General features: G+C 39.3%; 1 protein-coding gene across 1 annotated transcript in view; it reads right to left on the reverse strand.

The window, feature by feature from the left end:
- Positions 1-2,559: 2,559 nt before the first annotated feature.
- LOC135700110 (MOXD1 homolog 2-like) overlaps positions 2,560-27,050 on the reverse strand; it is an 89,044-nt gene continuing 64,553 nt past the window's right edge. Inside the window, exons 3-6 of the mRNA XM_065220505.1 lie at positions 26,180-26,458; positions 15,860-16,045; positions 4,019-4,846; positions 2,560-3,524 (exon numbers count right to left, since the gene is read on the reverse strand). Of these exons, the coding sequence (XP_065076577.1) occupies positions 3,192-3,524; positions 4,019-4,846; positions 15,860-16,045; positions 26,180-26,458 (1,626 nt within the window). The 3' untranslated portion in view covers positions 2,560-3,191. The remainder of the gene's footprint in view (positions 3,525-4,018; positions 4,847-15,859; positions 16,046-26,179; positions 26,459-27,050) is intronic.

The raw sequence follows: 27,050 nt of genomic DNA on the forward strand, positions 1-27,050 counted from the left end.
ATTTTACTGGCAATAGTTAAATCGTTTTTCAGTCAACATAGATTTCCATACTTTTTGGCAATTTTCTTGATGACATTGTCAATGTGAGAGTTGAACTTAAGTGTGTCATCAATAATCACACCAAGATATTTAATCGCCCGAACGCGATCAATAGTCTAATCAACAATTACAACAGAGACGTTCTCATTTAATCCACACATAAGGACAAGTTGACTCAATTTCTGAGACCCACCTGAGGGCAACCCGAGGCCCACCAGGTAGGTGTGGAGTTACTTGTTAATGCTGTATAAGAGGTTGATTGGTTGGTTGGTTGGTCGTCTTTATGAAGAGGGAATTTGGGCAAAGTAGACTTTTTCAGAGATTTTGAGCAAGACGAGCTAGTTTCCTAATGTTTTCGATCCAGACAGGTGGAGTGTAATATTCAAACAGTACAGGAGTAATTCGGGTAAAATAGACCATTATCTGCAGTGTTCCATTTTTTAACGTGCAAATATGTTTCACAAATATGTTTCATCCATGAAATGTTTTAAATTACCCACACAGATTTGAAGTACGGTACATTATACGAGGATTTTCTCAGATTTCCAATAGATTTGCCATGATTTATTACTTAAGAATATCTAGTTTTTAAGGATCTCAGACAGCTACAAAAATAAATTGCTTTTTAAGTAGGAAAACCGAAAATGGAGCATGTAACGAAATAATGAAAGATTTTGCACGATAATAACTCAGCTGCCCCTGGACCAATTCCAATAATTTTATCACCAATCGATCATAAAAGTTTCTATACAACAATAACAGTCGAGTATTAGTACAAGACACTGAAGAAGTCTGTGCATTGTAGACGAAATACGCGTATCTGTCAAGTATAAGCAAATAAAGTAGTGGAATTAAATGGAAAATACTAATCCTTCTCTTTTCATTAAACAATAACAGCGCTTCCGACTTTTGATTTATTAACGAAAAACTATTGAAAAGTGGTATATTTCAAGCATTGTTCAAAATCGTCGAAATAACTAACAAATCCACAAATTACGTACATGCATATGCTGCTTTCCCAGCACTGTCATCAGAGAGTCATTAGTAGACGAAACAAGTTGAAGTGGCATTCGCCTCTGATCTTCGGGCATGTGGGAATAGGGATGATGCAATTGCGTAATATTTTGCACACTCATCGCCATATTCAGAACCACACAAAATGCTCTCCAGAGTTGTAATGTTGTAACCAAACTTGGAAACACTTGCACCCCAGTGATTTTGATCGATTTTCTTCATCGACTTTCTGTTTCGGTAATAACTCGACGGCAAACACATTCATTGATACGTTTGTTGTTCTGGATGATAGAAGAGCATAGCAGAAATAGTGCGAAATAGGTTAGTGAAGCCATGGTCATCAAAAGAGGAAATCGATGAAGAGAATTTACTTCCCCTCTCTGCTTCTAAGCCCCTTAATTCAGTCGTCGTCATAGCAATGAAAACTAGCATCGCACGGCTTTTGGTTCTTGGATTACACTTGCTGGTTTCAATTCTGCTGTTCGATACTTTCGAAGGACCACCAAAAAACATGAAATTACACTATTTTCTAGGGATGCCTAAAAGTCCAATTATTCGATTAACGATTATTCGTAAAGAATTTTCAATTATTCGATCACGTAACCCTTATATATACTCGTTTGATTTAGTGCAGTAGAGTAAATAAATAAAATTATTAACTTATCTGAACAAGCAAAGAGAAGAACCATGACGTGAAACAGGATCATAAATTCGCCAAAAAAGTGTTAAGCGTCTTTCTGCTAAAGGCTAAAATTTACCAACTTGTTGGGAGAAGGAATTTAACGAGAACAACCAAAAAGAAGAGGAGCTTTAGCTGGGTGGACACTGATGTGCTGCGGTCTTCAAACCTGTCGCAGACACCAGTTCAACCCCTGTCCAGCAGCAGACGGGCCGAGACTCTTGCGAATGACCAATCATTGAACCGAAGAATATGGGATTATCCGGTCCGATTTGCTGATCCAGCTGCCTACACGTCATCATCATATTTCAAACCTGTACTTCCATCGGCCCTGTTCAGGGCCACCAAGATTCTGAACATGTCCCAACTAAAATTCATATCAAAAGGTTCTTGTCAGGGCAATCCCAGTCATACTAGAGTATAAACGGAGAGAAGCCTACGCAAATTCCTATTCCTAAACAAAACACAAGCTCCTGCTGCAATTAACAAATAACATTTATTATATAAGACCACGTAGTCCTAAGTCACCATTGCGTATAACCCCATAGGGCTGTTCCTTGTAGTTTTTTTTTTTGCAGGATTTTGCCCACTGTGCGATGGCAAGCTTTCTTTTTGAGAATCAATTTTAATACAGTCAGCAATGCTAAAAATTACAAGACCAAATTTCGTTCTGTATAAGCAATTCATTGTATTCTAATCCAATTTCAACCGGACTTACCATTCAGACAACTCAATAGAAAAGCCAATTTCCAACTAGTTACATGTCATCAATGAGGGTTATTTTCGGATCTCTGTCAACTAGATTGAGTACTTGTTTCGTATTTCAATTCATCGTAAATTTTTTATTAGTCCTACTTTATGTACAAAAATAATACACTCAATCGGCACCTTCTCGCGTATGTACAAAATATACATGTCTAACAACTGGCTCAAGTGTATCAAATATGGATATTACAATTGTCTACACCGCTTCTATCCCCTAATACTAGCTGTTCCACTTGGTTCTTTTCTAGTTAAATAATTCGAAACCCTGGCAGTTATCGCGTCAATCGCCGACCATTCCTTCTGCTTCTGCCCCCCTGCCATCATCCATTGATTGGTCGTTTCGCTTTAAATACTATTCAACAGAATCTGTTCAAATGACTAGCGATTTTCTCGACAAGAAAACCGAACAAAATCTACCGCTTCACAATAAAGAAAACCTGTACAAAAATATTCATTTCTTTCTCCCGTTCCTTCTTTCCTCATCTCGGTCATTCTCGCTATCGCTATACACAGTCTTGTTTTTCTATGGTCTCTCCTCGGGGTGCCCTCTCCCGGTGCGTCCCTGGACTACATATTTCCTTAGGTTTCCTCTTTCTTATTTACGCTATTTTACTACCTATCACCAATCACAGCGCATCATCTCGCTCATTTCACCTTCACATCATCGTCATCATCATTGTCGTCATCATCATCATCACAGCACCGCCGCTAACCTGACCGTATTGATGAAGATCACAAAGAGCGCCACCTTGGAGACCACGGTTGTGGTGCCGGACTGTGCCATTCCGGCCGTCGTTGAGCTGCGGATTGACTTGCTCCGCGCCGCACCCTCGATCACATTGTTGTTGTCGTCCTCCTCCATCATGGTCCAGCTGGGCCCGTTGGACGCATCCCGGTCGGTGGCGAACCGGTTGACACTGTTGAAGCCACCGCTGCTGCCAGACGACGAACTCGAAACGCCACACGTGGGCGTCGGTCGCCAAACACGGGTCAGGTTCGGAGCATAGGCGTCGATGTTGTCGGTGCCCTGCGGAACGAAATCGGAGGAAAGAAAAAAAATCGCGGTAAGTAATAAATTCCGGTGCCGGGGAGACAGGGACACAAGGGTTTTTTTTCCCCCAAGTGCAGTGAAAACTATTGGGGAAAGTGGTTTCCCCCTCTTTGCCGGAGGATAAAGGAAATCTCAATATTTGCATAAAATTGATTTATAAAGTACTTTGCCAAACTATTGTATAATAAATAATCCTCTTAGCGATTTGCCCGGGAAGGGATGCTGAAAATGAGAAGCAGTTGAAAGGCAAAGTTTTCCGCAAGCTCCTTGAAGCGGTTTGGAATCGGTTTTGTGATTTCTGACGAACAGGGAAAATTAATTTTCTCTCATCAGTTTAACAACCGGAACGGAAGGGAAATTAGGTTAGACTGTTTTTCGGGGAGAGTTGCAAAAGTTTTCCATTTGAAAAGGGGTTAATAGTTTTCGGTGGTCAGTGTTTGATCATTGAACCGTGTCATTTTTCGACTTACCGGGATGGGAGTGTTCCGGGCGCTCCAGCAGAGCGGCTTGAAGGCACCCTTTCGTATCACATACTGGAACGCGTTGAAGTTGACTCTCCAATCGTAGGAGAGGAGGCGTTCCTCCAGGGTCATGCCGGCGATTTCCGGAGGCGATGCTATCCGGATTGGGTTCGCTCCGGTGGCCAGCTCGTTGATACCGACGGCGTGCAGCACCGTTGGCAGACTAGGGATTGAGTGGCAGGACGTGAGCTCCTTCTGGCGTGGATAGTACAAACTGAGAACCAAGCAAGTTTCATCTCGAGACGTGTATCCTCCGAGGGCGATCGTTTTTCTCGACGTGCTATCATAGGAACATTCAGCGATCAAGCGATCGCCTGGCAGTGCTTTGACTGGGCTGTGCAGTCTCCGGAATTCCTGATAATTTGCATCCACGTTCAAATCGTGAGCGATCGTGGGCAATTCCTCGCGGTACCGGATCTGCCTCAGTCGGACCTGCTTGCCCATATGGCTGGTTTGCATCATGACGGCGAATATGTTGATCCCAGGTCGAGGGAACGCCCGCTGGGTGCACTCTTCGATGCAATGGCCCTCGGAAACGACCTTTTCCTGACCCGGCGGGATGATGTGGCGCCAGTTGGGTTGAATGCCAACCGACAGGACACCGGCGTCGTGCTTCCGCAGGGTCGTCGAGTAGTACAGCCGCAGGCCGGAGTTGTCCATCCGGGGGCGCATGTCGATCGAGTTGCTCTGGAAGCCCATGTAGTGCGTTTCCATCATGTAGAAGCGGGCCTGGTACGAGTCCAGCGGGTAGCCGGCTTCCAGCGGAAAGGTGAATCCCTGTGGTGAAGGAGAGACGGGAATGTGGGTATGAAAAATTGGGTAATTTTTTTCTTAAGGAGGTGGCAGAAGACAAAATGTGATCCAAAAAAATTAATAGAATTCTAGAATTCAGCCCCTTCATGGAACATTGACAATGTTTTTCGGAATTTTGGGAACGAAGTTTTACCGCTCAAGATCGAAGAGGCACTAATTTGAAGCAAAGCTTGCAAATGTTCATTGCACGCTAAAATGCTATTTTTCCGAAATTAGGAAACTAAAATACTTTATGGGGGTGACCCCGGCGTAGTGGTTAGCATCCATACCTCTCACGCCAAAGTCACGAGTTCAAATCTCAACCCCGGACAAGTAACGAATGACCCAAGAGCGTTAAAGTGACTATAATAATATATAATAATAATTTATATAGAGGAAATGGCTCTTATGTTGGCCTATGGATCTAAGACTGAGCCCACCGCTAAAAATCTGATATTTATAAATTTTATCTAGATGAACGCGTCATTGGGACGGTACTAATGGATATTTTTGGTCGCTTTTGAAAATTTAGTCGATTGCTGAATTTATGTATGGGCCCAAGTTAGGGGCATTCAGGTCAACATTACATCCATTTCCCCTATGTAAGAAGAAAGAACAGAAGGTAAAGTTTGTGTATGACACATTCAACCTGTCAATTCTGCATTCAGAGGGTCACAATTAGCGATTTTAGCTTTAAGAGCGATCGCGATGAGTGAGTGCTCACTGTTATAGCTAATCGCTAATTGTGACACGCTGGAAGTGAAATTGACTGGTTTTATGTGTCATACCTCCCTTAGCTCAGTCGGTAAAGGCGCAGCTACAAAGCAAGACCATGCTGGAGGTGGCTGGGTTCGATTCCCGGTCCGGTCTAGCAATTTTTCGGATTGGAAAATTTCTCGACTTCCCTGGGCATAGAAGTATGATTGGACTTGCCACACAATTATACCAATGCAAAAATGGTACAGGCATCGAAAGCTCTCAATTAATAACTGTGGAAGTGCATCTAGAACACTAAGTTGAGAGCACGCAATAAGCTAATATGCGATATGCTATAAGCTTGAAATGCGAAGAAGAAGATGTGTCATACTGAAACTGTACCTCCTTTTCTGAATTTCACAGATAAAACATATCGTTATAATATATCATAGTTTCATAATTCCTAATTACAACATTTAAGATATGATGAGTAATTGCAGACCTGATTTGAAGGATTTCTTAAGTGTTAGGGAGTTGAACTTATGCAAAATAAGATTTAAAATAAGATTCTAACTGGCAATAACCTAATATTTTTTCAAACGTTCCAGGTTAAATGTTAATTTCGTCAAAAACATAAGATGCCTAATGAGTAGCAATCAAATCATTCAGTACAAGTTAAATTTAGAGCTGGTTTCCCAGCAGAGCTTATAATTGTGTGTAACTTTGAAATGGAAACACTATTTAGTTCCTTCTAATCAAAATAAGGGACTGGTAAATCTTGTCAGCAATCAGCTCGCCATAAAACTGAAAAGTACACATTTTTCGGGTGTTGACTTTATGCTTTATGGATGTTTCTTTAAAATATCTAAACTTTCCTTATCCTATGTGAAGTTGTCATTCATTTAGTTCCCTAATTTTTCAAAAAAAAATTTGGAACTTTCTTACGTTAAAAGACTAATTTGACGATTGCAAAAACTTTAAACAAGGTTCGGGATACTCAGGGAATTTTCGAAAACTCAAGCATAGTTCCAAGATCTTCAGGGGTATCCAGAGCTCTTCAGAGAAGTTTAGAGATGTTTAGGCGGTATCATTATTTTCAGGAATATTGTTAACTACCCCGGCCTATTAAGCACAACCCGCACTTAGTCTTAATCTAGAGCAGCTTAGCACCAAACGTAATGTTATTATTACTGATGGCTTTCAAATTTATTTACCTTTCCGTACATACCGTAAGATTTGATAAAGAGAAACAAATTGTTGAGATATTGTTAAAAGTCTAACACTGCTTCTTGAAGCCAAACTCGGCCTACGGATTCTAAACTCGGCCTAACGCATTGAAACGCCAATGAATTCACTTCGGCCTATCGCATGAAGATAAAGATTGATAAATGGGCGCTTAGGCCAAAGTAGTTTTCTACCGTATTCAGAGTACTCAGAGGGAGATTAGAGAACATTAAAGCGGTTCCATAGATTAATTACACGAACTTTTAAGAAGTTCCGAGAAATAATCGGAAATTCCGAGACATTCAAGAATGCCTCATAAATTGCAGAACAATTGCGGGATCTTCAGGGAATTTTCATGAATATCTGGATAATCAAGGGAACGTTAGAGAAGATCCAAGAATTTCTTGAAACATTAGGGAATTCGATGCAGGAACGAAAACTGCAGACAAGTTTTAGGATAGGATCAGGAAAGATTAGATATGTCAAGGAAAGTTCCACGAGCTTCAGGCACGCTAGACTAAAATCAAAGACTTCAAATCAAGAAGACTGGCAACTCTGCCAGAATCCAAGCAACATATACAGTAGCGCTGCACTCGAGCAAAGGTGGAAGTACTGCATAGAAAAATAAGCAAATACACAAACCATTCTTCTGAGGTTGTAATCTTTGCTATAAAATCGTTCGAAGCAATAACCTTTGAACGGCAGATGACGCGATTGTGTCGGTCTCATAGTGGTCGCATGAGAAAATGGAAGAGTTGCCATATATGATATGCTGTCTTTGCTTAAATGCTGTTATCAGCTTTATGCCGATGATCTCCAAATTTACATCTCTGGCAACGTTGCCAGATTGTTTTAAAGCTTTACGGTATCAAAGGTAATAAAAAATCTGTATTTATCGGTATTTACTATTTAATTAATTCTATATTTTTACCGTTTTTAAAGCGAAAATTTTAACAATGGTGATGACTGGGATTTGAGGGGAATTGCTTTGTTTAACTTAACGACATTCGACAGTCTTATTTTTTAAATAAATTTTTAAAACTATCGTTTTCCTCAAGTGCTGATCAAAATTGTGAGAAAGTAGTTTTTTTTTCAATTATATATCATTAAAAAAACAAAATATGGAAAATCAGCCACAACAACGACTATTAGCAGATTATATCGTAGTCGTTGCAGTGTTTTAAGACCGAGAAAGCCGTTAATCAAAGCAAAATTTTAGCTTTTGTACAATGATCGGAAAATTCCGGAAGAAAGCTCAGGGGAATGTTGGAATTAGCTTCTGAACGAAGCCGAAAAAACATCCAGCGAAAGACGAAATAAGCTCTCTTGGATGAAGTTCGAGGAAAGTTCTAAGTAAAGTCTGAAGAACATCCGGGAATCTTCCAAGACACGAATTGAGAATCATGTGGTGAAAATTTAAATAAACTATCGGAAAAAATCGGATGTCACATCTAAAGGAAGCCAGAAATGTTTCGGAAACTGGAAGTAAATTTTCAGAAGTAGCCATTTCCAGGGAGAGCTAGAAGAAGCTCGGAAAAACCTTCCAATAGAAGTCGACCAAAAAAACCTGGCTTATGGTCAAACTTCCAGAATAAGACGAAATAAATTTCTGGGAGAATTAATTGAACTTCCTGGAAAAGACGAAAGAAACTTCCTGGAGACGCTGGCAGAAACTTCCTAAGGCAGATTGGAAGAAACATCTGAAAAAAGTCGGAAGCCAGAGCGCTTACGGAACAGTCGAAAGAAACAAGGACATAATTCCGGAAGAAAGATATTCCTGGTGGATGTTCTTATGATCCAGAAAATTTTCCTGATATTCATAAAACATCTCTGAACACTCCGCAATTTTCCTGAAGTTTTCGGAACATTCCTGAAATGCACTTAGAAATATTCCATAATTCCTCGAAATTCCTTAAAAGTTCTTGTAATGTTTCTGAAATTAGGGGCTGTTTAGGAGTTCTCTGGTCATCCTCGAAGTGCTCGGAACTTCCCTTATTATAAAAATACTACCGGAATATCTCTAATCATCTTTGAAGGTCTCTGGACTATCTTAAAGATTACGAAATCTCTTAAGTGTTCTCACAATTTTCTTGAATTTATTGTAACATCAGAATCTGATCTTCTCGATTTTTTTTTTTTTAATTTTTAAAAGTTATCGACACTGCCATTAAAGAGCATAGAACTTCCCATAAAATGTTCTCACAATGTTCTAATGTTCATGTAACTTCCCTTACGTTTCTGCTAAATTGCATGAGCCCCTCAGGACATTGCTGAAGATTTCGGAAATTGCCTGAGTTTCTCGAAACTTCTTTATAATTTCAGCAATTTCATTAATTAATTGATCTGTCCTGATGATGTCTGAGCTTCACTAAAGGTCATGAAAACCATTAAATTTCTCTGAAGCTCTTTGGACTTGTGAAAATTCAAAAATATGTATGAATTTTCCTCAAGTTCACTGGAGTTCGCTGGACTTTTCCGAAATTCTTGGGTTTTTGAATTTTAACAGAAGTAAATGAAACTGTCTTTAATTTATCGAAACTTACACAAAAGTCTGGACTTTTCTGAAGTTTCAGAACTTCTTGAATGTGCCTGCAACTAGTGTGGATTTGCAATAAAAATCTGATAGCATCCTTGAAGTTCCGGGAAAGTTGAAAAAACTGGCGGGAGAAGATGAATGAATCATTCGAGCTGAAGAAGCTTCCCAGGTAAGGTGGAAGAAAATTCCAGGGAAAGTTAGATATTTAAAAAATGTTTCTCGTTTCCCTAGAAATTACCGGAAAGAGCCATCGACTATTTCTCGATTGATGGGTGTCCAAAAACGGTGAGGAAAAGCAAACATTAGCCGAAAGATTGTCAAGCACAAGGCACCTTAGAGATGATTGTTTAGAATTTTGAAGGCGAAAAAAATATGAGGTATTCAAAGAGATACAAGTCTCGCACAAAAAATATCTCGGTATTCTGAGGAACCTTATATGTATATACCGATATATCCGGTATATCTGGCAACGCTGATCTTTGGTGCTGTACATGATGTAGGATAGTACCTGAAGACCATCGAGCGATGAGCGACATCGAACCACCTTTTCCCAACTCCAAAAAAGGCGCAAGCGATCGTCTTCTGCAAAGACGCCACAATAATAGGGTATAGTGCTACTTCGTCGTAATCACCCATTTCCGTTCTATCGATCAGAAATGATCAAAAATATCAATGATTTCACCGTGCACAAATCAATAATTGGTTAGTTCCGATGCGTAAGTTCAGTAGCTACAACATAAATCCTATTAGAGCTCATTGTATGAATATTTACGCTCATTGTTCTCAAAACAAAAGAAGCGCTCCTAGCGTATCCCCTTTTCTACGTGCTATGTGCTAAAACTATAATAGCAAAACGTTTTCACTCATTTTTTTGCAAAAACATCTTTGCTTACAAGATTAATTACGATTGCCATTGAAACATTTGCGATAACCCGTAAAATGAGCGATTTTAGCGGTGTATGACGAAGAAAAGCTGAGATACGACGGACCAGCGTGAAGCCCTATCTAATGTCTGAAATTTAGAGATCTATAAGGCCCTAAAACTTGAGATTTTTGTTTTTGAAGCTGCGATTTTTTTAACTTTAATATTGAGATTTTTAGTTAACGGGCTAGTTTATCTCAAGATGAAATTGCGAAGTCTGATATGACTGAGGACTTTTTAAACAAACCTTTGCTTCTAACAATTTTACGGATTTCCAGTTTGTTTAAATTTTCCGCAAATTGTCAACGATTAAGGATCTTATTTAGCAGAATTGTGATTACAACATGATTTCAAAATCATATGATTAAAAGATTTCATAAACAACGCTGGTTTAATAACTCTTATTATTAAAAAGACTGACTGCTGAAGTTCATAGAAACTCCCTAAAGTTCGTAGAACTTCCCTGAAGCGTTAAGGTATTTACTGAAGGTTTCATTGAAGTTTGTATTGCCTGAATTTCATGGGACTTCCCCGAAGTTCGAAGGACTTTTTTTAAGATCTTTGGACTTCCCTGAAGTTCAGAGTTTTTTTGAAATTCATAAGGATTTCTTAAATATCGTAGAAGTACCACGAAGTTCGTAGAAATTCTCAGAAGTTCGTAAGACTTCTTCCAAGTTCGAAGAACTTTCTCGAAGATCTGAGGACTTAACTGAATATATGAGGACCCTAAATTTAGCAGAGCTTCCCTGAAGTTCATAAGGCTTTAAATATCGAAGGGTTTTTCAAATGTTTGTGGGTCTTTCCTTAATTTCTTGGAAATTCCCTGAAGTTTGGAGAGCTCCCATGAATTTCGTAGGACTACCTGTAGTTCAATCGACTTTTCGGAAGTTCTAGGAACTTTTTTGAGCTTGAAGAACTATGTTAAGTTCAGAGGACTTCCCAAGAGTATTGAAGACTTCTCTGAAGCTCGAAAAAAATCCATAAGTGTCATAGGATTATTATTATGTTTTAAGCAATGCCTAAATATCGTAGAAGTTACATTAAATCTGTGGAAAATACTGTAAAATTCGTAGTTATTCCCCAAAGATTAAAGGACTTTCCTAAAGTTCGTAAGACTTCTCTAGAATTTGTAGAACTTCTCTGAAGGTTCAGAGAGATTTCCTGACCGTCTTAGGTCATCACAGTAGTTCACAGCATTTTCCTGAAACTTGTAAGACTTTCCAGAATTTTGTAGAACTTGCATGAAGTTCGAATGCCTTATCTGAAGTTTATAGAAATAGAGCTTTTTTATTGAACATGTTGAACAGGTACTTCAAAGTAGTTACGCGTCGGCACTGCTTAAGTCTGCTATCAATAAAGCAAAAATCATACATGCTATTGATTCGAGAAAAAATTAAATTAAATATAAATACAAAATATATTTACTAAATTATCAGGGTAAATTTTGTTCATCAATGTTTACTTGTGTGAAAGATTTGGCTTGTACAAAATGGTGGACTTATGAAATTCCTGGTTTTTTTTCCGGTTTTTCCTGGTGAAAATAAATTCCTGACTTTTTCCCGGTTTTCTGGTTTTCCTGGTTCACTTGCCACCCTTTTAGTGTGTGTGTGTGTGTGTGTGTGTGTGTGTGTGTGTGTGTGTGTGTGTGTGTGTGTGTGTGTGTGTGTGTGTGTGTGTGTGTGTCATCCTCTATCCCTCCACTTCACCCGGGAGCTCATTCCCGATGCTTCCACGCATATATATATTTTTTTTTTTTCTTCACTTGCCACCCTGTTAGTAGGACGGAAATTAGATCCAAAACCCTACCGAATACATACATCGTTTTCTGCGGAGAGACAATTGCGCTTTTTTATTGTGTTGTGAACCTTGATGGATAGGTGCCTCAATTGACGACAATTGACCTCAGTGGAAGAATCAGGTGAATGTTGTAGCAACCCAAGTCTTCAGTACGCTGCGTACCAGTCAGTTTCACCAGTCCTGTCCACCCCAATCAGAAGAAAATTAGTTCAATCGGTGATACCGCAGTAGGTGCCGCTGTTTACAATCCGGGACTGTCTGCGGCGTTTAAAGATCAGCTGGAACGCTGTTTCAAAGCAGCAGTTCTATTAGTCTACAAAATCGGGCGCAGGGAGTCAACAGTCGCTGTACTTAGTACAATACTAGGACACGACCTGATAACGAACTATCACCCGAGGATATGCTGTTTCGTGCGGCAAGGATTTGTTGGGAATCTGCCCGACTATCTACAGCAACAGCAACAGAAACGAGCACGTTCATTCATCATACCTTGACTCACTACCTCAGATAGAAATACTGAGTGCATACTCATAGCAGGGCCCATCATTTGGAACCAGCTCCCTCTGTCGACTAAACAACAAAGCACGATACTCACATTTACAGGAGCTCTATAAAGGCAAGGGTCCTGATAAAGAGTTCATCCACCAGGATTGCGTTAGGCTAAATAAACTACAATACAATACAATACAAGACCCTATTTGAAAAAAAAAATTAAATCGGGCAAACAAATCTGACATAGGGGAAATGACGGCTTCGGCATGACAGACTATTTTCGGCAACCCAAATTGAAACACTATTTTCACTGGATTTTCTTACGAAAACACTTCGCTGAATGCATGCAAACGATTCTTTATGCTTTCAGCTTCAACTTGACTATATTTTTACCACCGAGAAAAAGCAATCTAGCAGGGTTTTCTTGAAATGAAACACACGCACTACAAATTGTAGCTGATTTCGAGTTGCCGATAATAGAACAGCAGATTTACATGCAGTTCAAATGGAACGGTTGCCGAAGAAAAACTGGTTGCCGACAATACTCGCTCTCACTAGAGAAGATTGGAGCTTTGTTAAAGCGTTTCAAAACAGTTTTTGACAATTCTTTCGACTGAAATTGTTAGAGCAGCTGGCAGCAAAAGATTGTAAACAAACCAATACTGCATATGTGTGCGTTCCATAGAGAAAAAGGGTATAGAAAGAAGGTCGCTGCTTAGGTTGCCGAGAATACGTAAATTCCCCTACGTAATTATCGTGGTATAGCTATTATCTCTTGCATTCCGAAACTTTTCGAGGCGATTGTAAATGAATAGCTATTTCTTCAAAATAAAAACAGAATAACTACTATGCTTCTTTAAAGACCGTTCAACAACTACGAATTTGCTCGAATTAATTAATTATTCCTTTAATGCACTGGATGATCGAATTTACATACCCATGCTTATTTTTAAACTTAAAAAATGGGAGCTCCTTACGCACTCCTCAAGTGGCTTGAATCATATTTAACTGACCGCCATCAAATAGTACAATACAAAGGAAAGACATCAAATCCTGTTGATGTCACTTCAGGAGTTCCTCAAGGCTCCCATTTAGGTCCGCTTTTATTTATTATCTTCGTCAATGACATATCTTTCATTATTAAGAAATTGAAAGTTTTAATCTATGCTGACGACATTAAACTTTTTTCAGAAATAAAGACATCATCACATTTAAAGAGAAAATACAGATATTCCATACTTGGTGTCAAAAAAGCCTGCTTCAATTAAATATAAAAAATGTAACTCAATTACCATTAGTAGAAAACGAATCCTACCCGATATAACAATCACTTTAGGAAACCTGATCGTAGAAAAGTGTGATAGAGTCAGGGATCTAGGTGTTATTTTGTACTCAAAACTTACTTTCACAGATCATTATAACACAATTATTAACAGAGCTAACAACATGCTGGGTTTCATAAAACGTTTCGATACGTATACGATAAAAACATTGTACATTGCTTATGTTAGGCCGTTATTAGCATAGTTTGGTTTCATCCACACACGAAGAAAGAATACAGTCCGTTCAAAAGCAGCTTCTATTGCATGCACTCCGCAAGTTAGGTTGGACTGTATTTCCTCTGCCATCTTACACAGCTCGGTGTATGCTCATTAATATCCAAACATTAAAAGAGCGTCGTGAATTTGCTTTGACTTCAGTCGTAAACGATATCGTATCACATCGCATTGATTCAATAGAACTAGTGTCATCCTTAAATTTATATACACCATGTAGGCATTCACGAAATAGAAATATATTTGCTATAAACTGTCATCGTACGAATTATGCCAAATTTGGACCCTTGAACTAAATGATGGACACATATAATAAGCACTGCAATAACATTGACTTTACAATGACAAAAACAAAATTAAAGCAATATTTTAATTCCTCGCATAACGTCAGCTAGAGGTAATTTTTTTTAATTTGTTCTCAAGACATACTATAAAAATATAAACAAAGACAAAATTGTAAAAATAGCACTGAAGACAATAATTGTAAAACGGTCTACACTGATTGACGACAAATAAATAAATAAATATTTCTGGAGGATCTAGAAAAAAAAAATCAAAACAATATTCCACGGCCAAGTTCGAGTGGTAGGAAACATCATTTTAAACTGCTCGAATGATATGATCCATTGAATCAGAAAGGCGCAATTCAAGCTCCTTTTTCATTATAAATTAACAGAAGCTCTGACTAGAGGCCTCCCGATTGGGCAGGATGTCCTGTTCATCGTCATCACGCTACGTCAAAATAATTAAAAAATCCTCGTCGAGGTAAATTATACATTCAAAGCGCACTGTCTGCACCACCAGGAAACGTACACCATCTATCCAAATCAGTGAAATCAACCGTGTCTGCCAAACAAACAGAATCCAAATAAAAAAAATTGTATCAAAATAATCCATTTATATTTCATACCCATCGCACACAAAATCCAAACAAACGCACACAAAAAAAGAACCTCCTACAGGGAACAAAAAGCGTGAAACAACACGGGCTATACAATAGGCCCACGAAGCACAATAATACCACATAATGGGCATCAAACACAGGAGAAATTATTATTATTCCAAAACAGTTTTTAAACGACCCACCAACGACCGAACGCGTTCGCGAGAGTTTGCTCAGCTCACTCGCGTCTTCCGCATTACCACCACCGATCTCCGAATGCCCATTATATTTTAACAGTCGAATGCGCGTCGCCCGGAGGCTTCGTTCTTACTACCACAAACCGCGAATACTATTGTTCGGCTCCCGACATTCTTGGAATGACGACGACAACGATGATGATGACGTGACGACCAACAAGGTTGACAGATTGATGCCTTCCAATGAGCGCGAGCGAGCGAGCACAAAAAAAAAACACTGAATCATAATACGAAGGTATGTATATATACCTAACAACGTACTACAAACATTCACCAGACAGCAGCCGAAGAAGCCGAGATGAAATAAAAGCATAATAATAAAGAATTCATAATCGTGAAAAAAGCACTTTGAATGAAAACAATGATAAATTTTTCAAACGGCGCGCACATTTGCGCGTTATTTGGAATACTGAATAGGCAGGTAATCTACGGTCGCTGACAGGACGGATGGACGGACGGACGGACGGACGGACGGACGGACTGCGATTGATGGACGATTGTCCCCCAACTTCTTCATGCGCTGGGAGGGCGTGAAAAATGGGGACATTGTTCCACCGCGGACCATGAATCAGGTGACACGTGATTTGTCTTCTGCGCTGAGTGAGCAAGTAGTAGGCAGTAGTGGCGGGACTTACCTCGGAACCGCGAGACCAGGCGGCCACAATCGAATTGCAGGTCAGCAGCTCCTTCTCGGCTTTCAGGCACGATCGGCCAAACTCGCGGGACATGATCTCCAGCTCCGGCGTCGAGCCCTGGCACTCGTACAGCACGATGTGCTTCATGAACGGGAGATTCGAGCGGGATTCGATCACGGGTTCGTACTGAAACGGAAGGAGAAAAAAGAAGAGGAAAAAGATGTAAAGAAACGATCATCATCATCAGTCTTTTTGGATTCATTGCTTGGTTGGTTGGTTGGTTGGATGAAGAGATGCAAAAATGTTTCTCGAATTTGGACGTTGTCTTTTATATGTACATTGAATCGAAACAGAGGAAGAGAGACAGAGAGGGAGAGCAAATCGGAGCAATGGGAAATAAAGATTGTTTTTAATTGTTTCGAGATTCGTGAGAATCGACTTAATTAATGGCGATGGGCTGACGGCTGGGAATGGGAAATCGGTGCAGCAGCAGCAGCAGCAGCAGCAGTAGCATAAACTTCTCCAAACCGAAGCAAACACAATAAAAACGATTAAAGTTTATGTTGCTTCCCGGGTCTCCTAGGTTGGTTGTCTGTGTTGAGGAAAGTTTTTCTTCCTCCGTAGCAAAGAGGAAAACCCAAATTGGTGAGAAACATTTTCTTTTGGGGAGCTTCTTCTCCAAAAGAGGGTTTATGAAGTTATAAAAATTAAGCTTTTGAGTAGGGTTAAACTGGGTGCGGTATTGTGTGGACTATAATGACGTGGGTAAAAATTATAGTTGAAAATCAAACTTGGCAATAGGGGCATGGATGGGGATTTGAGGGGAACCGTTGTCAATACAGACATCACATTTTATGCAATGAACATCGAAATGTGCGTCGAATGTGTCTTTCTAAAATTTAAGTTAGGTATCACGTATCTGTTAATCTGTCAATCTTTCAATGTGTCAATCAGTCAATCTGTTAATCTGATATTCAGCTCCATAAAAAAAATCTATCCGATGTTCTCCATGATGGTAAATTTGGAACTGGTTACCCAATAAGAATTACCGTTTGTGCCCTTGTAGGAAAATATGAATAAATCATAAATGGTTCTAATTTCTACGCCAAGTTACACAGCAAAAAAATTATTTTAATATTACATCCAAGAGGATGCACTTCAATCATGTCGAAAATCTCATGTAATTTTTATGGCCACTAAAATAAACAAATGCAGTAAAAGCAGTGTAATGTCATTTCATGCACTGTATTAAAGATATTTTTTTCCTTTTTGGCAAATAACATTACACCATATTTTTGACACGACTGAAGTGCATCCACTTCGATTTGATATTAAAATTAATTTTTTGCTGTGTAGTCTTTGAACACATAAGCGGGCACAGAAGAAGTGGCAAACATCTTCCAAACTGGCACCGACACACGGAGGGGTATTTGTTCTACGCTAGCTGGCCTAAAGTCAATTTCTCAAAATAAGCCAAAACAGATTCTGAATTTTAGGTATATTTTTCTTGTTTCATAATTCCATCAGATGCGTGTGGATATGAATTCTGATACGAGTGTGCTCCACAGTTGAGAATAGTTTGTGGATCCAATGCAACTATAGTTTGGCAAAACCCAACTCCATCTTCACCTCGCTACTGTCGCCCAATACGCATTATGTGTATCGAGGAATCATCTGAGGTAATTAATGAAGACATCACATATATTAAAAATGAAATTGATTCGCTATGGTTACAACAACATTTACATTAAATGGCAAGCAGTTCACTATTAGACATACTTTTATGCTCACTATGGTTAATGCGAAAGTGTGTAATGCAGCAGCTGAAACGACATCAACGATGAAATATTATGTATGTGGCGCAAGTTCAAAGGAATTCAATAATCTTGGTGTTAAAAAATAAATAAACACAGATTTTCTTAAATTCGGATTATCCAGTTTTCATGCCAGGATTCGTATTTTTTACATCTTTCTTACAAGTTGCCGATCAAAAAATGGCGGTAAACTGGCAATGAAAGGCAAATCGTCAAAGAAAGAAAAGAACACATTCAAGAAAACTTCAGAAAGAAATTAGGACTCCTTATGGAATTTCCAAAACCAGGCTTTGGAAATTCGGATGGCAACCCTAGTCTTAGATTCTTTGCTGATTCGGAAACCGCTGCTCAAATAACAGGGTTGATTTTAATTTAATCTACCGGCTTAAAGTTATTATTGGAGACACTAGCTAGTGGTTTCAAAATTGATACGGAAAAATTTGAAACATTTACTCAAGAAACAGCGGAGACATACGTTCGAATGTATCCACGGTATTCTGTGACTCCAATTCTGCATATAATTTTAATCCACAGTTATAGAACATGCACTGCTGCAAATCAAGGTTGCAAAGACTCATTTCAGCTAAAACAATGTTTTTCTAAATTATGAAATAATTAGATGCCATGATCAAATTTTGAATTGGTAGGATACAAGAAGAGGTTGCAAAGAATGTGTTTGACATATTAAACCTGTTTATTTCACTTCATGAGAATCACAATCAGCGATTTTTCACAAACTCACTCACTCACTCACTCACTCACTCAGCGATCAGCAAATCGCTGATTGTGACTCATAGAAAGCAAAATTTACAGGTTTTATGTTTCCAACGCATACTTTGTAACCTCTTCTTGTAAGTTGCAAGTAAAACATGCCATCATACCATCTTTTGGTTTTATTATTCCGAAAAACATAATTTTAGCTGAAATGAGTCTTTGCAACCTTGCTGCAAATATGACAGTTGTCAAAAGAAGCTATACAACATGGATGTACTGAATAGACTGCTGCTTAGTTCTGATCCTGAAATCACAGGTAAACAGCGTTATGATTATCATACGTGAAAGACAATAAATATTATTTTAGGATTAATAAAAATCCCTCAAAAAATGTCAAGGGTTTTTACGACAGAAACATTGCAAATGTTACTCTCAGAGGACTTCATGCAAAAAAACGAAGATCAGCTGGAAAAATTTGAGATGGAAGAAACATATGAAACAGACATAAAGTCATTAGGCATAATGGACGTTAGGCATAATATACGTTAGGCATAATGGACGTTAGGCATAAAATACCTTGCTGCTGTGCAACTCTAGAAACCTGTTTCGAGCATGGGAAACTATGCTTAAATTAGGCTAAGCATTGAAAAAAAAAATGATACAAGTTAAACAAACATAGTTTATTTAATAAGCACAGTTTGGAATCCATTATTTATCATATCATAAGTAACGTAGCTACATATTTACTTAGATCCAAAATTAGTAGCGATAGCGGTTAAGTAATCTGGCAATAAAAACTCAGCATAGTTTTGAACTATATCTTGAAATCAATCAGATCTAGAAATAAAAAAAAATCACTCATTTGTTGTAATACATTCTTACACACACATTGCAATTGTCAAAGAAGAAAAGGTTTTCCTCAAATAACAGCTCATGAAATAAAGAATGGTAAATTCTGTGATTTTTCATTCAATTACAAAAAAACAGCTAAGGTTGAATAAAATATGATGCCAAAAAACAACTCATGAAATGAAGAATGGTGAATTTTCAAAAAAAAAAATTGAAAAATTCAAAAACAAAAAAACATACCTGCTGCTTATAGGATTTCCTGCCATACTTTTCGATACAACGATTCTGTTTTTGTTGTCATCAGAATGAAAACTAGCGGAACCGTCTGCTGATGTGAGGGAGCGATACTTTCATGAACAGTAACGAGTTGCCGAAACAAACAAGGAACTGTGGCAAACGTACCATCTGTAACCCAATACTTTGCCTGTCCAAGACGTCGCAAGTTTTCATGAGTTCCAAAAATTAAGGCTCACCGAAGTCAGCAGTCAATAGACGGTCCCCATTATCATCCTTCTCGAATTCATCGGGTAGATTATGCCTAGCGTCCATTATGCCTAACGCCCTTTATGCCCAACGTCCATTATGCCTATCGTACATTATGCCTAACGACCGTATGCCTAACGTCGTGCACCCTGTTTTTGTGATTGAATTGTAAAATATGTTGTTGCTGTATTATACTCGGTGTAATATAATTATTTTCCTAAGGTGAAAGTTGATGGAATCCACAAATTGCCGCTATTTTGTTTATTTTGCCATACCACTTCGAATTTTTGGCGCCTCGAATCTTTACAAAGTTTCCGTGCATGTATGTACGCTGCAGTGCTGCAAAAGAGTGATTATAATTTGGCACAAGAAATCCTTTTAGTTTCTGAGATCTGTGCCGTCAAAAATTCGAAGTAGCAAAGCAAAATAAACATAATAGCGGCCATTTGTGGATTCCATCAACTTTTACCTTAAATCTCAAATCTAAATATAAATATCTTGTTCTTTTTTAGCTGAACTTATTTTACAATGGCTGATTGTAAAACGTCAAAAAATCTTAAAACGCTATTATTTTCAACATTTATAACCATATCGCCAATTTTTCCAGGAGTTTCGAAAAGTTTGGCCTTTTGTTCACGGAAAATTCAGCATATTTGTGGTTCTGTGTCAAAATTTCAGCTCAATTGATCATAACAGAACAACAGTTACAACATGTCAAATTCGGCAAGTTTGTAAACATAGTTCGGCCTTTCGTGCTTTTTTATTAACCGCAGATGTAAGAGTATTTATATATTTTTTTATTTAAAGTATTATTCGTTCCCAACATTTCATCCTTTGACGGTAACTAAATCCTAAGAATACTTAACGACTTACAAATTAAAAAAAAACATCCTTATAACATGATCCTCCTCCTCCAAAACATGACGCCACCCTTGTTTGACCAAACAATTTTATTATCCTTGAATAATAAGATGTATGTGACTAGTTAGAGCGGTTAAATATTTTTGGCCAGCTAGAATTAATAAATACCCCACAGTGCGACATGCGACATTTTATTAGCATGTAAGTAATATATGTATACTAGACTGATGAGAAATTTGACTTTTTCGCTCCACAGTGCTTAAATGGTTTCAAATCGGGTCCTGATTAGCCTCCCAAAGTTACATCTCATTTGGTTAGAAACAGGCTTCGCACAAGCCATTTGAAGTTTACATGTAAATTACTATGGGAAATCTGAACTTTTTGTTCATTGCCTTCTAGCCTTTTTCCATATTGAGCTACGAAACAGTTCGATAGCCATTCTTATAGAAAATTTTCTCAGCTACAACTTTGCTCCAGATCGTTTCTATGTAAAACGCGACAGGAAAAAGTTATTAATTATTTAAGAGATTGATAAACTTATGACATGATCAAGCAGCTGCTCTGTAGGCAACACTGTATTTTGCAGTGTGACATAGTAGCCATGATTTTTGTGTCCTATTCAACGCCCCAGAAATACCAATGTTGCCTGCTGAGCAGTTGATTGAGCATGATCATAAGACATCAGCGCAGTGAACCATTGATAACTTTCGATCCTTGCATTGAATCAAAAAGTGGTCTTAAGCAAAAGAGAGAAAATTCCCTACAAGTACAATTGAAAGTTTTTGAAGCAGACCGATATGGTGAATTATTAGATAGACATGAACAAAAATCTTGGTTTTACCATAGTAATTCCCGTACAAACTTCAAATGGTTTGTGCCATCTCAGTCTCTCACCAAATGGGTTCAAATTTTGAGAGGTTAGTCAGGATCCGATTTGGAATCGTTTAAGTATTGTGGAGCGAAAATTTCAAATGTTGCATCACTCTAATGTATATACTAATAAAATTCCCGGGCATCCATTTAGGGTGTCCCAAAGCTCCAAAAACAGCACGCAGCGAGTTCGCCAGCCGTCACCCCTGCTGCGCTTGAACATTTATGAGTCAACTAAACAAAGGATTCATAATTTAGGGGCCTCATAGCCTACACAGCTTAAAAAAGTAGTGTGAATTTCCGTTACTATGATGCACATAAATGGAGCGTCATATATCATACAAATTTAGATCAAAGATCGTGTAAATTTATGAGACATGTCATGCAATATTCCATACATTGTATGCAACTGTCTACTTTTGTTTGCAACATTTCTTGAAAGCTGCTAGTTTACGTGAAAAGGAAGTTTACATGTATGAATGTTTGCATGCATGGATGTTTACATCGCCAGTAAAATTCAGAATGTTTTGGTGTGTAGTCAGTAAAGGCACGGTATTACCAATCCGGAGGCGGACGGGTTCGTTTCCCGGTCCGGTCGAGGGAATCTTTCGAGTTGGAAATGTCTCGACTTCCCTGGGCATATAGTATCATTGTGCTGCCACACAATATCACATTTCATTACAGCAATTTTCGAAATCATCATCAACGACGCATTATTCTCTAGCTGCAGAAATTACATTTCGCCTGACCAACACGGTTTTTATCCCAAAAGATCAGTTTCAACAAATCTAGCTCCGTTCATTTCTTTATGTCTTCGGAGTATGGAAGCTGGGGCGCAGGTGGACGTTGTATATATATAGACCTTAAGGCTACATTCGACCGGGTTGACCACTCCATACTGCTAGCTAAACTTGAAAAACTCGGTGTATCCTCGGGTTTAACTCGTTGGTTCAAGTCCTATCTGACCAATCGGGAACTTTGTGTTAGAATTCAGATCAGAGCAATCGGACTATTTTACAAACAGCTCCGGTGTTCCTCAAGGTAGCAACTTGGGACCATTGCTATTCTCGATTTTTGTGAATGAGGCCGGACTGATCCTCCCAACTGGTTGCCGATCGTTCTACGCGGATGATGTGAAGATCTATGTGATTGTTCGTAGCTTCGCCGATTGCTTGCGGCTTCAGCACCTAATCGATACCTTCGAAGAGTGGTGCTCAAGAAACTATCTCACGTTGAATGTACAAAAATGTAATATTATCTCATTTCATCGCAAGCTGAAACCAGTGGCATTCAACTATACGATAAATCACCAACTTCTGCAACGTGTGGACAATGTGACCTAGGAATCACGCTGGACTGCGCCTTAACATTCAAGGATCATTACTCGGGCAGCGTTGCGAAAGCTAACAGGCAACTCGGGTTCATTTTCAAGATCGCTGACGAGTTTCGCGATCCTGCCTGTCTAAAAGCTCTATACTGCTCTCTAGTGCGATCGATCTTGGCATTCAGCTCGGTAGCATGGTGCCCGTATCAAGCAGTTTGGATAGCGAGGATTGAATCCGTTCAAAGGAAATTTGTTCGGTATGCCTTTCGTCACCTTCCTTGGAATGACCCTGTGAACCTTCCACCGTATGAAGATCGTTGTCAACTCCTGGGTCTTGAAACACTAAAACATAGGCGGACGATTAGTCAGGCCGTGTTCGCAGCGAAAGTACTTACTACGCACCCGAACGAGTTTTTCGGTCGAGGAGTTTTCTGTATCTTGGACGTCGTGCTGCGAACTACAGCTTGCATGACCCAATACGGTTCATGTCTGGGCGTTTCAACGAGTTTTACGAGTTTTTCGACTTTAACTGTGCAGCGGAAACCTTTCGTCACCGTATTAAACGCAGACTCCTGAGAAGGAGTCACTATGTCACACGTGAAGGATTGTGCTACCTGTTTATTTTTGTGTGTTTCCGGTTCAACTGCATGACGAGGATTTCTACCTGATTCACGGACAACTCTATGCCATAGGAAGATAATTTTTTTTATGCTATAGACTTGATTAATGTTCGTTGTAATTGTATTGTATTATTGTGATTCATGTATTTCGAAAATATATGGGGTTTTGACGCTTTTTCTAGGCTTTTCCCTATCAGGCTTCATTTAGACACGTTAAGTCCGATGAAGAAAAACAAATAAAATACAATAAAATAAAATAACATATGCGGAACTTCCTTCAAAATAACTGACTCAAAGTTGACTCCTTTTTTGTATTGCCTCAGTGGTATAACTGGCATAGATGGACATCGATTTGCCAAATTAAAATTTTCGTGATATGGACACTTTTTTTTCCTTCCTTTATTTAGAAGATTTTAAGCCGTAGGCTAGTTCATCTCCGTTGATATGGACACTGAGCGTTCATAAGTATCAATGTCGAAAACATAAATAATGAATTCGTTCGTAAATTTCTCGTATGTCAAAATCAATCCATGTAAGCCACCAATTTTATCGGATAAGAGGCCTCTTCCTCTACACAATCATCGTGGTGGCTTATTTGAGTGAGTTTTTATTTTCGAGAAATTTACGAATTGTGCCTGGAATCTAACGGACTTTGTCACCATGGCAGTCTTTTCACGCAAAGTTTGACAGAATCTTAAGGGATTTTCATAGGAATGAAAGGGTAAGGAAATGTTCACCATGTTTTACGCACAGATTGATGTTTGCTTATGGGATTTTATCATAGGAGCAAGTAGTTACAGAGTGACCGAAAAGGCGAACTGTCAATAGTCAATATAATTCACAACGAGATGTTAACAATTGAGGCCCAGATAATTTTTCATCTTTTTTGTTCCTCCGCTGTTCAAATGCTTGACGGAGTTTGACGTGTGGGCATTCTTTCTTCGACTAGCTTGACAGGGGGCTTTCCAAATGATTTTTCAACTAGTATTTTTAAGTCAGTCAGAAGCCAAAGCGTTGTTATCCAGTATTGCCTATTTACAGATGTCATATTTCTTCGTCTCTTCGATCTAATTGCATTGGATCGATTGCGGAAATTATTTTAATTGAATGGAATTTAATGCAAATAACTCGAAGGTTTGATGATTACGTTGAATAGGTAATTGAGAAACATAGGGAGTCTTGAAATCATGGGTATTACAGGTATCGATAAGCGCTCGATTTCATTGCAAAATTCTTGCGAATGGAGTCTGCATATTTTTCATATAAACCTTGAACACTTGTTGCAAAATTTCGGTGCTTCTCTCTGGACTTCAAAATGTAAACATCTTCTTGTTCGCATTTCAAGCTTATTGCTTAGCGCATATTAGCTTATTGCGTGCTCTCAACTTAGTGTTCCTAAATGCACTTCCACAGTTATTATTGAGAGCTTTCGATGCCAATACCAATGCATGAATTTGTATATTGTGTGGCAAACACAGTGATACTCTATGCCCAGGGAAGTCGAGAAAATTTCCAACCCGAAAGATTCCCTCGACCGGACCGGGAATCGAACCTGCCGCCTCCAGCTTGGTTATACCGTGCATTTACTGACTAGGCTACAGAATCATTCATACCGAATACATGTGAGAAATTTTCATCTGTCGATTTATGTGTTTCTGCAAATTTCTAGTACATAATTTAATTCCTTTATTTTTTGTCTATCTTTATACGTTTTGGTTTTTCATTTCCCCCCGTCTCGATGAGTCACATCGTCGCCTACTGGTCGCCACTCGAGACGAGTCTAGAACTGCACTACAGTTCATACTGGCGACAACGTTCTGATGATACAACGAAACCCCACCCCCAAGCTCCTTCCCTGATCGTATCCTTCGACAATGTACCCCTCAAACCTCAGGTAAGCCGCGAGTATTCGGCCCAACTCCTACTAGACATAAACGTAAGTGAATTTTGTCACAAAAAATAGTCCATTCATTATCGGCTCCGTAAAGCTAACGCGATTGAGCCTTCCAAATAAACGATCTTTATAAAAAAAAGCTTTTATATATAAAACCTAGCGTGGGTTAACAGCATCATCAGCAGAGGAAACTATCCGGGGTTCCCGAAGATTTGGTCGCAAAAGCTGATGTGCTCTTTTCTGTTGTTGGTCGTGATATGCTCGATGGGTTCCGCTATTTGACAGCTCAATTAGTTCCCGAGATTCTAATCGCCAGACTATAAATAGTAGAAGCAGCCTGTACAAATATGTTTGTCTAACGCATTACCACGTGTCTGTTTTAAAATCAGCTCCTCGTTGTTTTCAATTGATTTAATTAAATTTGATAAAAATCAATTCTTCACATTGTTAAATTGTCTAAGCTTTACGAAAACGAAAATGTGCAAATTCAGCAGCGGCAACTCTGATGTCGCTTGATTCAAAACCCCAACGCACTTAAATGAGTACTCGCCACCAGCTGGTTCACGCTTTCGAAAAAAAGTGCCCTTCCAAGATCTTTCTCTCCGAGTCAATCGGTGATAGATCATAAAGTTTATTGTTTTACTTTTCTAACCGTCACCGTATCCCCTTTACGACTTTCACCTTTTCGCCCTCCACCACCGTTCTAAATCCAAACAATTGTCCCATGACTGCCAGCGAAGTACCTTCATCCTACTCTTTGCACCCGTCACACATTGATAGAAAAGACAAAGAAACCTTTCCGCACACTGCACCCCCTCCCCCCCCACCCAACACAATCGCTCACGATTTGAATAAAATCACTTTTATTGACTGAGTGGCAATGGCCCTTACCCGTATCATGTGATGCTTCCGCACAAACTGGTCCAGCTTGAACATCTTGCACCAGCGCAGATTATCGTCCCCCATCGGTATCTCGACGTCTTTATTGCGCAGCTCCAGGGTGCGGGTTCGCGAGTCCAGCTCGATCGGAACCTGGTTGACCCGCTGGGTGAGGAAGATGGGCACCGAGTCCTTGAAGGCCTCGTTCGGATCCGGCAGCGTCCCGATGGCCTGGGCTCCATTCTTCGGGTCCCGGTTGTGGTACATGTAGATGATCCGGATGGTGTCGTTCTGCAATGGAAAAGAAAAAAACGGGAAAAGCGATGATTAAGCGGGTGATTAAGTGGATTGGTCGTGAAAAATCAAAATAATTGGATGGGTTATGTTTAAACCATGCTTAGACTTCAAGTACCATCTACATGTCGTCTCGTTGCCGTCGTCATCATCAGTCGGAATAACGGCGCTTGAATACATTACAGACGATTTACTCCCGTGCCCAGAGACCAGGCTGCTGTCGAGGCACTTATTCCTTTCCAATTATCAGCTTATTCAAATGTAAATTTATTTAAATCTCTTCCTCTTGGCGAGTTGCAGCAGCAGTGGCAGAGTGGTATGCTCACTGCATGTGCAACTGGACTGTAAATACTAGATGATAGACAAGCCATCATCCTTCCGGTGAACTGAGCTTGCAATCGATGAAGCGTTTCCAAAGGGAGGGTGGCTCCAAACTTCACTCCACCCACTACTTTCCAAATTTATAGAGAACCACCCTGTGGAGGAGGTCAGCAATGACCCTCGAAAACTTTTCCCCCACTCTTCAGATTAGCTCCGGCTCTCGTAGTAAATCGTTCTGGGACCTCTGGAGCGAACTCCATTCTCCATT

The sequence above is a fragment of the Ochlerotatus camptorhynchus genome, unplaced genomic scaffold, assembly GCF_037179485.1.
Source record: "Ochlerotatus camptorhynchus isolate MF236.1 unplaced genomic scaffold, CSIRO-AGI_Acam_v1.1 ptg000128l, whole genome shotgun sequence".
NCBI classification, from domain to species: Eukaryota; Metazoa; Arthropoda; class Insecta; order Diptera; family Culicidae; genus Ochlerotatus; species Ochlerotatus camptorhynchus.